Source organism: Chrysoperla carnea, chromosome 4, assembly GCF_905475395.1.
Source record: "Chrysoperla carnea chromosome 4, inChrCarn1.1, whole genome shotgun sequence".
NCBI classification, from domain to species: domain Eukaryota; kingdom Metazoa; phylum Arthropoda; class Insecta; order Neuroptera; family Chrysopidae; genus Chrysoperla; species Chrysoperla carnea.
This window is the reverse complement of record NC_058340.1, coordinates 43,868,762-43,882,209: the sequence shown is the minus strand read 5'-3', so window position 1 is coordinate 43,882,209 and position 13,448 is coordinate 43,868,762. Positions and strand designations below refer to the sequence as shown.

The window sequence follows — 13,448 nt, the reverse complement described above, 5'->3', positions numbered from 1 at the left end:
AAAATTAACTTCGAAGTCTATGCTTTAATTGTAACCATGTCTCTCATTGATCATTTTTTTGCTATGTTTCAAGAAAATCGGTTCAGTTTGGAGAAAGCTATAAGGAAAAAATCTCATTTGCGTTTTTTTTTTTTTTTTTTTTTTTTTTTTTTAAATTTGTTAATTGAAATCATTTGGTGAATTTGTTCGTAAAGAGAATTGTTAGAAATTACATTAAAAATATCTTTTTTTAACGCTGGTTTTCTTTATTTTGAAATTGAAAATTGAAAAAAGACAAACCATCATAAAATTTTAAATAAATTTTTATTAATCAAATAAATACAACAATTAAATAAACTTTATATAAAAATACTATTTGGAATTCAAATCGTACCATCGACCTGGAACTGGTAAAAAGTATCTATGCATTGCCGAAATAAAACGATTACGATATTCTTCAGGTGAAATAATTGTTGGTAATTTTCCTTGCCCACCAAGTAAACCAGATTTTTTTACAATTGTTTCAATTTTTTTATCCCATGTAAATGTTCTTATATAATCTGAAAAATTTTATAAATACATATTTTATTAGTTGGCATCGTCGTACTTACGCTTCGCGTTGAAAGCGATTGTTTTTGCTCGAGTTAATTAGTCTCACGTACGTAGAGATATAGTTTTCACGTGGGGGAAAGACATCTTATAATTTTTTCAATAACAAAATTTATGAGGTAAAAAAATAAAAAATGAAATATTGATTTATTATATACAAAGGTGGACATATTCAACAAATTTAATGAATTTTGCGTGGTCCAAAATTCATCGCCCCTCCCCTAAAGGGGAGGGGCGATGTTTCGATCCCTCCCAAACACAGTCCTTTATATACGTCCATGAATATAGACGAGTTCGTTTCGTCTAGTATGAGTATTCTTATTAATTCTCAAGAAAAAGTGACACGATTTGCTTACCTATAATTCCAACAACTAATTCCTTACTGTGTGGATCAAGTCCAACCAATAAAGAATAATCCATAACAGATTGTGCTGCCAAAAATTCAGTATCATTAATAATTGCATGCGTTAATACACTTTTAGAGTGTGGATAAATATACAAAGGAGATTTACACGTCACTAAAAAACAAAATAGAATTTAAGAAAATTTGAAAATCCTTTAAACCTAATTAGCATACTTTTTAATAAATTTTCATCAAGAAGAACAATTTCACTATCTTGGTCATCAATATTTACATGGCGATTACGTACAGATCCTTTTAAATCAAATTTATGAGTGACCCGTCGTTCATAGAATAGATTTTCCATGACAAGAAAATTTTTTTTCTCACTATCCGTTGCATTTTTATAACATACTCGATAAACTCCAATAATTTTTCCTAATAATGTTGGTTGAGATGTTACAATGCATTTATTCATATATTCAAAATAATTTGGAGCGAATATTAAAAATTTTTCCATTTCTGCTGTGGACATTTCTTTTAAAATAAAACGATCATCTGCAAAAATTAAAATGATAATGTAGAGGTTTTTACAAAAATTTCTTCAACGTTCGGTGTATAAATTGTAAAAATGGACGTTATCTCGGTATTTCTTACAGGTGTTTTCTCAAAGATTGTTTCACTTTGATTGAAATTTTGCATAATTATGGTTTTTATAAAAACACGAATGTGAAGTTTAAAAGTCGAATTTAAAATAATCTACATTTTCAAAAAAAAAAATACATTGAATGTTGATTGAATCAAAATGATCAAAATCGAAAAATATCATCAATTGTCATAAACCTTTTAATTATTGTTGTAATTATGTGCGTGATTCATGTTTACTGGCTGCTTTAATCAATAATATGAAAGTACAACTAGAAAATGGGTCGATTAATTTTATCAAATACCTTTTGTTTTACAAAAAAATGATCCAGATTTTCCACCACGCGCTGTCCATTGAACAGATCTTGATAGAGATCGAATATATTTCTCTTCGTATTCTTTTAAATCAGAATTTGTTTCTGAATCTTCATTGCCTAAGACAAGACTACGTAAATTAGCAAACTGTTCAGCATAGTGAACTCGAACCATGAAATTCGCTTTACTATCTTGGAACTGAACATCGATATGAGAGAATTGATTTACTTGTTGCTTTGTTTTGGCATCAGGTACAGTCACTTCTTGTTTATTTATAATTATTTGATCAGAATTTGGAGTTGTTGCGTCTTCGTTATCACTAAAAACAAAGTTTAACTATTATTTTGTATTGCTATGTATCCTGATCCTAGTCTCAGGATCGATTATAATCAGAAATAAAATTGTAAATTGAATTTTACATACTTATCACTAGATGTCAAATTTCTGCGTCGATTTACTGGACTTGGACATTGATCACCTTTCTGAGATACGGAAAGGGATGTTCGACTTGATTTAGTTCGACATAATTCTTCTAATGCTTTTATATAATCTTGAGTTGATAATGCGTACGCTATTATGGAACTAGGTTCTTTTTCATAAACAATTATAGGTACATCTTTTCCTGGTGGTAATAAATGATGTTCCGATGAATTGAAAGGGCACTATTAATCAAATAAACCAATTTTTATTTGTATAAGTGAGAAGCTACGTTGCCATATATTGAAAACTTACATTGATAGGGGTACCGGTGGCTGAAGATGTTAAAAATTGTGATAATAATGTTTTTACAGTTTTTTTATCTTTTTCAGGTTGTATTGGAATGTCTTTTAAGATTTCGGATTGAGAACTTTCGTCGTTACTTGGTTGTGTAATACCTGCTGTACTGTCCGAATGTGATCTTGTATGGCCCGTTAGGACTTCGGTAGCTGTATGCTCTTCGATAACTACAAAAAAAGTTAAAATTAATTAAGATCAAAATATTAAAATGGAGGACAAAGGGACAATAAATTTATGGTAAAATAAAGCGCATACAATGTGTCGCGTCAAATGGGACTTAATTCGAAGACCACAAAATAAATATATAAAGATTTAAAATTGTGTTTCATAATTCCCAGTACTTTTAGCAAAACAGAGCAATAAACAAACCTTCATCTTGATCTAAACTTCGATTTTTTTTCGTAAGAAGTTTTGTCGATTCTTCAACAGTATTCGCTGAACTTGAATTCAAAGAATTTTCAAGTGATTCAGTTTTAATAACAGTTTCTTCTTCAAACGGTTCAATACTTGTTGCATTTACAACATCAATTACATTATAGTCAGGACTTGATGGAGTTTCGACATCTGTTGAATACAATTCACTCTCTGAATCTCCCAAAGGTGCAGCTAAGTTTGATCGATTCAATGGTAGATCTTGAATGGACATTGGCTTGTTAAATTGTTTTGATGCAACAGTTTTTGTAGCTTTAGTTTGTGTTTGAATAATATTAGTTAAACGAATATTCCATACTTCGCATGCTTCAACAATCAGTCGTTTCAAACCAACAATCGTATCCTCTAATTGCCATACTGTTTTAATAAGATCTGTTGAATTTTGATCGGAACTATTAGTTAATTTATTTTCAAATCTTGGCGATGTTAATTTTAATTGAGCTTCATCAATTTTTGCTTTAAATGTTGCTTGATGTTTTTGTAATAATTGATTTAATTCGGCTAGTTCATTTAAATCATTTGGTAATTTCATTAATTTATCCAAAATTGCTGAAAATACTTCATGACCTTTCAGGGCTAATGTCTTTACTTCATCGATAACTGAATCTTTTTGATTTAAAGAGTTATATTTAATTTCTATTTTTGGAGATGGTAAGTAAAGTTCCAGAAGTTCTACCGATGAATAACTAGAATAAAAAAGTCAAGTGTTATTGTCAGATACTTGCGCAATAAGATTAGCAAGTCAGAGTGCAAACCAGATGTGGATTATCCATAAGGCAAAGTAGACGCGTGCCTACAAGCGAGGTTACAAAGAGGCGCGCCAGTACATTCCGTTGATATTGACATTTGTACAGTTATTCAAATGTATGGCAGTCTAATTCATATAATTTTTGCAGAAAAGGAAAATTGAAATAAAAATGAACAGTAAGTCAGTAACTATGAAAAGAACACAAAGAGGATTCGGAAGAGAAAGCTCACAGCAGATGAATATTTCGAAGATATTACTTCTTCATTATCTGCCCGGGAAACATTCCGAGTGACAGTATATCTAGTAATTGTATATCTAGAAACAATTTTTACAGTAAATTTTCATTTTTAAATAATTTGATCTACTGGAACACCGAAGAAGCTCAAAATAGAGTAAGTATGATAGTAATAATGTATTCTGGTGATTTAGAAAAGTGCTTTTTGATGAATGTGTCCATCTATGTTCTTATTTACAAACGAAAGCTCGGGCCGGAGAACTGTCTTGAACAACCAACGCGATTTTACAGGTTTTAAGAAATAAAGAACTTGAAGCTAAAGAACTAAAAAAAAAAGATCTTTATCGATAGATTTTTATTGCGGAGGCGCTAATTTTTAAAACTGCCTACGGGCCCAAAATTTCTTAATCCACCTCTAGATGCACTTAATCAAATAATCGAACAAAGCTAATGAACGAGTAAATACTAATGGCCTCCCCATATGTCCACAGTTGAGAATTGTTATATAAGTTCGACGTACGTTAAAAATATTAAAACCAAAGATACTTACTGAAAAGAGGCAACAATATTTCTAAACCCAAAATAATGCACGTGGTCATGATGTATTGAATGCGTACAAGTTTCATTCTTGCCACGACGTCCATACATATAACCATGTACTTTAAATTCCAAAAACTTTGCAAATGAAAATGACCATGTGTCCGTCGACATAGGTACCACAGGTGTTACAGAATTACATCGTGTACACCAACTCCACATTACAATAGTGTCCGATGATATATGTGTTTCTAGTTGATTTAAATTTAATGTGATACATCCATTATGATGGACATAACGTCGTGTATGTTTTAACATTGAGGTGACACAATTTTCAGATATGCATTTATATGAATCACGAAAACAGTACTGTTCTAGAAAATTTCCCAATGGTGTATCCATAACTCCATAAAAATGCATTAATTTTGTACTGAAATAAATAGTAAATTAATTTTATTAAAAACTGAAACTTGAAATTTTTATGATAGAGTTGAGCTTATGTATGTTTGTTTGGCCCATTGTGGCGCTCTAGAGACCAAATTTATCTACTTAACATCTATTTAACGATACCTCACATAACATAATTCGCCGACTTTCTTTTTCATAATATGGCATCTGGTTGTGGCAATATTGAATTTTCATTACTGCCATGTCTTTAGTGATACTCACAAGATTAAAACAAATTGATTGACGTAAGAATCATCAAAATCGGTTCATGCGTTTGGTCTCTAGAGTACCGCAAAGAATAAGTAGCGAAAAGGAATAATACATAAATACATAAATTGATAAGCGCATTAATACTCCTTTGCCTTGCGCAATCCGGTACTTAACTCTGCATGAAAACCAAGTGAAAAAAGTTTACGAATATTATTGTCCGGTAATTTACCCTGCATGAAAACCAAAAGAAAAAAGTTTACGAAATTTTGTCAAAGAATCTTATTTAAAAATTTCCTGATAATTCTCGATTTTCTAGTATAATTTACCATTCTTTTCCTTGATTTATTTAAAATTATTGAGAGTTTTAGAAAAAAATGTTTTGAGACTTTAAAAAAATTAAAAAACAGTGGTACTTAAAACAGCTTAATGTACTGTGTATAACTTATTTTCATGATGATTACTGGACTGGCCATATTTCTGATTTTCCCGCTTTGTGACCGCTATGAATTAAAATTAACATCTTTCATAATTCTTGGTTGAGTCATATTCCCATAAAATTTTCGCTTTTTTACAACTCGTACATAAATTTTAATAAGGGAAAAGGATAACATAAACATTTATTTTCTGAAGAAAACATCTTTCTATTTTTAAAATTATTTAACTCCTCTGTTGAAATACTTACCAAGGATCAACACAAAATGCAGGTGCGTTATTGGATTCCGTACTAAATGAACAAAATAAAACAGCAAGACGTTGATGGTTGTCCAATTCAAGAACATCTATCAACGTAGGCTGTAATTTTGTATCTTGTTTTTCAACATCATTTTCATTTTCTGTTGTATTTAGTTTGTTATTCATTTCATCTATTATCGGTCGTTGTTGATAAACTAATCGACCACCACATGCTCGAAAATGAGATAGCATTGTTTGTATATCCTCACTCTGAACATTTCCTGTTAATTTTGCAGTTATAAACGGATGCGGTGACTTCAGCTAAAATATTTAAGACAATAAATTTCTATTAATCCTGTTGATTATGACATGTTTGCGGGTAACCTTCAAATAAAGAAGTTTTTTCATGGTACAATTTTAATAAGTTTGTGTCGTTTGTGTAAGATATTGCCAACTAGCGCAGGGTTTTTCAATTTTATTGACGTCTAATAAACATTTCCTTTTAAAATCCAATATAAAATGGATTTTTAAAAAAAGTTACACTCTTTTCCGTAAACAGATGTCTGTAAAGCTTCGTGAAATTCCTTTAAATAATGAACTTAGAAGGGCAGTAACGAAATTTTTTTTATAAATTTATATTAATATATATATTCGGAGAATTCTCTCTTTTTTTCTTTAAACATAATGAAATTCATACGTTACAGACTTTTTGTTTTAAGCATAAAACATACTTTTTATTTTGCGCCTCAAAATTTGTTGCGCCTGTGGCGTGTGACTGCATTGCTATGCCCTAGTTACGGTTCTGGACTATAAGCATTCATTTATTCAACCAAAATAAAGTACTAATAACATAATTCTAGGAAAAATGAGTCTAATTATTTTAAAGTCAAGTTTGTACAGTTCGAATAGTTAAGACTTCAAACATTCAAAGGAAAGTTATCTTCGCCACGATTTTGTGATAGAAATTATTAGTAAGAACATCCTCCCTCCATATTAATTAAGAAATTTACCTTTAAGTTAGCATGTGTATTAGTAGGTTTTTTTTCGTAAACATTTAAAACTTTATGATCCAAAATTTTATTACCATTTTCACAAAATTGTGCTGAATAATAAATATCTTTTGGAAAAAATTTACGTAATTTACATCGTCGACCAACTTCAGTTTCTAAGAATGGTATTGTGAATGTTAAGAACGGTGAGTATGATAAAATCGTATAATCTAAAGCTTTTCGAAAACGATTTAAAAGTGGCACTTCTGATACGGATAATTTTTGTGTATTATTCGTATCGTTAAACACATCGTCTTCATAAAATTGTAATGGATCGTTAAATGCATCTGTTTTCGATAGTTTATGTTTCGAATCATTTTTTGTATTTGTATTACTCAAAGAGATTTCAACTTCGTTACATTCATTATTACAATCGTGCTCAGTTTTTTGTTTACATGTGGTTGTGGTTATAGAAATATTTTCTTCGAAAATGTTATTATTTTCATTTTCGGTCATATTATCTAAAGTTTCCACAGTTGTTCCAGTTTTATTATCTGTTGATAGATTATTTTGATTCAAAAAACCATTGTCCGTATCATTTTTATTATCAGGCGAATTTTCTTTACTTCCACAAAAAAATGAATCATTTTTTGGGCATGGTGGTTTTGCAAATTCGTCCATTAAAAATGATTGTTCTAATCGCCAATTATAACGAGCAAATACCATTTTTAACGTAACTTTTTTTAATTTTCTAAGTTCTAATTTTGATGCTCCACGCAAAATAATTGTGCAAGCTAAATGTTCAGCAGGAAGTCCTTCAAAAAACATTAGAGTTTTTGAGGAATCTGGAAAAATTAATTAAATTTTAGTAATCGGTAACCTTCATCGATACCTTTTAAAATTCCTTGATGATAATTTTTCAGTATAATTTATAATACTACTCTCAAAAATTATACAACCAATCATAAAATGAACCCGATTTATATATTTTTTTTGAGTCAAAATTACGTTATGTACTAAGTTTTATCGAAATCGAAATCGGAAAATTGTTATCAATTTTTAGCAATTCTGTTAAAGATTTTTAATACTTTGATTGAATTGTCTGTTATTTGATTGAATTGTCTGTTAAAAAATAAATTATGCAACTTCAATTTCCTTATTAAGAATCTTTTGCTTTATACAGATGAAAAATGGCGTTAGTTAGGAGTGCCAGCGAATTTTTATAATTTTAATAATAGTCGTCAATTTTAATTTATACTTACACTCATCTTCTTTAAATTTTTGAGTATAAAATGCTTGGCACGTTGCTAATCTCCATGAGCGTCGCCCAACATTTGCAGCATCGATGCTTGGCACAACTTCAGCATTAGATGCTCTAGCAATGCGATCGATTACAGAGGTTTTAACATTTGTAACCAACGCAACACCAGCTTGCCCAAGTAATTCTTGTGCTAAGCGTGATGCATTTCTTGCGACTAATACGATATTAGGTTTCATTGCTAAGATTCTTGCTGTAGCGTGACGTAGATATTCATGCTCCTGAAACAAATTCAATATTAATGAGATAATTATAATTCAAAAAATTTGAAAAATAAATTTTACCTGCAATAGAACTGGTCCTAAACCCATATATTTTCCTTCATTTCGTTGATACACTAACGGGCAAGTTAAAAGTAATATTTTTGGTTGTATTCGACGACCCTGCATACATTTATGTGCAACATTTTTTGAACAAACTATACCACGTATTACATGACATTCATTGCGTTCAGAATTTCCACCAGGTACAGTTTTTACACGGACATACTCACGAATGTCAATAAATTCAGCATCATGATACATATCTATGAATAATAAATAATAATTTTCAATCACCATTCACCGTTTGCCTATTACCATCTTTTTTTCTAAAATAGGCTTGTCCATAATTTTAAAAATTGGTTTAACTTTACGTTAGTATCTGATTCACACCAAAAAAGTATTATTAAAAAAAATACAATTTACCTTATGTATTTGCATTATAAAAAACCAATTCAAATTTACTTCTAAAGCAGTGTGGAGTATCATGGCGTCCTAAATGACATCAAACCGTGACATACAATCATATTTGTATATGCAAGTTTACAAGTATTTACAAGTTTACATGTTTTTGTATTAGTAAGCTTACATTGCCTTTCATATGACGTGACGTAGAACCTTCAAAGTACATCTGATTGTTGTTTGCTATCACTTGCCCGGATGTATAATTTTAAAGAATTTATTTTTTTTTAAACAATAATAATCCGTATATTTTATAAAAATTAATTTTGTATTTTGTTATCTACATGTCATGATTAATCATTAGAAACTTTTGTCCAACCGATTAATTCTTAGTGGACAACCTATTGGCTGTAATTGACAATTTCAATCCCAAAAGTGGAGTTTACAAAATTCTAAAATTTTGTTGAAATGATGAAATTACGATGTAAAATGAAAGCTCGAAATTTAAAAAAGTATTAAAAAAATCGTTGTTTGAATACTAATAATTTAAGAATTGGAAAAATTTGACTTGTATTTGATAGAATTTTTGTACTTGTGATGTCTTACCTGGTCGAACAAAGTCAATGACTTCATTAATAATTGATAAAATTGTATTGGTCCAATGTAATGATAATCCTTCATTATTTAAAAATTGAGCTAAGAGAGCATTTTCGTGTCGTTTCCAAGCTTCATTTAATGCGTTGTATGCTTCAGCTTCGCCATATTCTTCACGTAATTGTTTAGCATTATGCCAACCTAGAAAAACAGTGTTTCTTAATTCATGTACTGAGGTACAATAAAGTAAGCTGTATAAGCCATGTCTCGTTACGTAGCATTAAAACAAATTTAGAAATTTTTAAGTTAGTTAATATGTATAAAACTGCACATCTAAATATTTAGTTTATAATTAAGATTTAGAATTTTTATCTATTGACTAAAAAAATTAAATTTTATGTATTCACTATTCATTAAAAATTCAAATTTCCATCTATACATTATTCTAATGCAGGGATGGCAATGACACGCGATACATATTTTGGGCACGCCACCGATCACAAAGTTCACTATGAAGTATTATATGATGTGACTTCATTTGATAAACTGAACTTGTTCCGATTCGTTTAGTTTGAAATTGGAAAAATTTGAAATGCAGTTGATTGATTATTTTCAGAAATGAATAACATTAAAGACTCGTTTAGAAAGGGTTTGACAAATGACTCGAATTTAGCATGCATTCTGCTAAAAGTAGCATCTGATAACCCTGATGTAAGTTATTTGCCATCTAATCTGCACCAACAGAAGTCACACAAACATTGCAAATATATTTTTTTTTCTGTACGAAGTCAAAATTATATCTCTATCTATGGTCACATTAAATAAACATTTCTTTCGAAAAATGACACGTTTATACATAAAGGTTCATTATCCCTATTCCCCTATTGTTTTATCTTTAAAACTCAAATTGTTACCATGCTATGTATTACTCAACACGTGAATTTACCCCATTTCGGTGCAATTTCGTGCTGAAAAGAACTTTGTAATACAGGAACTTCTTTATTATTATTATCTTGTGACGAGGAAATTGATGGTTCAATGGAGCTTGTTGGTGACATGCCGCCATCAGTCGAACCGGAATTTAATGGTCGTACAAGATGCACTGTACTTGCTTCTAAATCTAGATCTAAATAAAATGATGACGATGATGATGGCATCCTGGTACCCGTTGAAATTATTGGCGGAGAAGCATGAGATTCAGCCTCAGAATCTACAAAATAACAATTGTTATTATAAATCAGAATTAAATTCAAAGATCAGACAATTTTCACTAAATTTGAAATGAATAATTATCAATTAATACTTCGGTTTGTTCAATGTGCTACAAAAATCGATAGTTTTTATATTTTTATACTCCGGAAAAGTTTATCACGGATTTCAGCAGTGGATTTTTTTTTTACAAAATCATTATAGCCTAACTGTAACCCTAATTTGTGTCCAGTTACAAGAGGAGTAAAATTTTATAAAGGAGTCATATATTACTCTATGAAATTCAACCAGAACAAATTTTTTAACAGCATATTAATAAAATTTTGAACAAACCTGTTGTAGTCCCACCATCTTGCGGTATTTGTTGAACCCAAGTTGGTTCAGCTGGTTCATTTGTTTGTTTTGTTTTAGAATCTTGTGAATTATTCGTTGAATGTAACGGAGGTAATTCAAATGTTAATTCCGACGGCGGGCATGGTCTATAAAATCCTGTTGGACTATCAGAAAATGAAGCTGGATTTGGTGGAGTTGTAGTTTGTAATGATGGAGATTCTAAAACACTTTCTAAATATCCTGCTTCAAGCAGTGCTTGCCCTAAAGCTGTCGCTTCAACTCTAAAATAAAAGTAAAAATGATTATAACATAAATATTTAACGAAATATAAAGTTTTTATACCTTGATTTAGCTTTATTGTGATTTATTAACCAATCAACAAGAAGAGAGCCAGGAAAACATTGATTGTAGGTTCGATAACGATATCGGTGTGAAGATAAAGTCAGTTTTCTGTCATTAGCATTAGGTAAACCAGGTGTTCCCATATTGGTATTTGCACAAATTTCTTCATATAATGCTCGCAACGACGTAGAGCTTTGTAAAGCACGACATCTTTCCTCTGATATTGCCGAATTTTTATTTTGGCGCCTAAAATCAATTTTTTTGTTTACACATACATACAGTGTGCCGCATTTAAGGTGAAGAAATTCTCTTGTTTTCGTTATTTATAGTAATATATCGATTTGAAATTTTGCACAGTCAATTTTCAAATCGATATTCTTATAAATAACGAAATGATGGTGTCTCAAATACGACACACTGTATAAATAGGAGCCCTTGGTTTCAAATTTCGAATATTGATTCAGGATTCTATGTGAAGTCATATATTATAAAGGGATTTCCTGCTATTTTACTCCCGTTACCTTCTAATTATAACAAAACGTAGGTACTAGTGATTACCTTCCAATTGCAAATTTTTCTTCTTGATACCCTACAGATATTTTTCGCCGAACTGTACTAGCTTCGCCTTCACTACCAAGACTATTTAAGTTCGAATTTGACCCTAAAGAATTAGTCGTTGATGAAGCAAGCGAACTAACATCAGAATTACTCGTTACACCATATTTAGATCGTAAATTTTCCAATAACATCCGAATATCGACACTCATTTCTGCTCCAATATTTGATGCTGGTAAATAAGATAATACTATCTTACAGCAATACATGCAGACTCGAAGATCACCTTTAAGAAACATCAAAATTAGTTTGTGATAAATTCATTGGTAAGAATTATTTAATTTTACCTGTGCAACCCATTAATTTTCCAGGTATTTCTTGTGAACAACATCGTGAACAGAAAATTTGTCCGCAAAGTCTGCAATGATGTCGTCTTCGCCATGTTGTAAATTTTTCCGAACATTCAAAACATTCTTTTGCAACACTATCCGGCATCCAATATTGTCTTAATTCCGTATCACTATACGCTTGCAAATTCTAAATGAAATAAATTTTTATTCTTCTTTACTTAAAAATGAGCTTAAAAGTGAACTTACAGTGTTTTTTAATGCTAATAAATTACTTATACGTTTCAATACATTAGGATTTAGTACACTTCGACCTTCAACTAAGGCAACAGGTGTATTTGAGGCAGCAGCCTCAGAATCTATGGAAGCATTTGATAAATTCTGTTTAACATCATTGTTTTGACTTTCATCTGGTGATTCGATTGTAGGTGACGAATCCACATTTCCTCTGGTAAATTTTGAAAAAAAATTGGAGATATACTGTCCGACAGTGGGTTGCTTTTCTTCATCATCAATTGGGGCAAACTCTGTTAATGTTAACGGTTTTCCAAATTTATCACTCATTTTTACGTTACAATCATGTAAATAAACTCATGACAGACAGCTTTCACTTTGACATTTACAAAATGTCAAATAAAAAAGACAACATATACACTGCCATCTATTGATTATACATAAAATATATTTTAGTTTTCATATCATTTCGTGTGCAAATTTCCGGAAAACGGATGTGTTCGTAACCTTCGCAACAATGAAATATTTATTTCATTGTTAACACTGAATATAAATTTAAAACAAGTGTGTTTTTTTGGAGCTACACCTTTTTTGGAATATCGTGTTATCATTAAAAATTTCTGTCAAAAATATTTAATTCAATATACTGCGAACGTGTCGTGCTATACCGGTATATTAATAATTTTATTGCGATAGTAAAAAACAACGAAATAAAGTAATTTAAAGGCATAACAGCTTTCTGGTCATCGAAAATTGATGAATATTTAATAAATTCTTAAAAGCCGCAACATGTTATATTGAAGTTTTATTGACCGGGAATAGAAAAAGTTTCTTCTTAACTTAATAACGTTTACCTGATAAAAGTATATCGCGTGCAGTGTAGTGCGGGTTGCAGTACTAGTGAGTTGATTTTCGCTAT

General features: G+C 30.4%; 1 protein-coding gene across 1 annotated transcript; it reads right to left on the bottom strand.

The window, feature by feature from the left end:
- Positions 1-351: 351 nt before the first annotated feature.
- LOC123298727 (1-phosphatidylinositol 3-phosphate 5-kinase) lies at positions 352-12,912 on the bottom strand. Its single transcript, XM_044880820.1, has 19 exons — positions 12,545-12,912; positions 12,296-12,485; positions 11,952-12,234; positions 11,394-11,639; positions 11,052-11,332; positions 10,456-10,719; positions 9,522-9,710; positions 8,538-8,779; positions 8,198-8,474; positions 6,957-7,780; positions 5,957-6,267; positions 4,631-5,047; positions 3,035-3,783; positions 2,621-2,832; positions 2,312-2,550; positions 1,879-2,207; positions 1,166-1,486; positions 945-1,106; positions 352-539 (listed from the first exon to the last, which is right to left on the bottom strand). Exons 1-19 carry the CDS (start codon positions 12,857-12,859, stop codon positions 352-354), a joined length of 6,039 nt encoding a protein of 2,012 aa, XP_044736755.1. The 5' UTR covers positions 12,860-12,912.
- Positions 12,913-13,448: the final 536 nt, after the last annotated feature.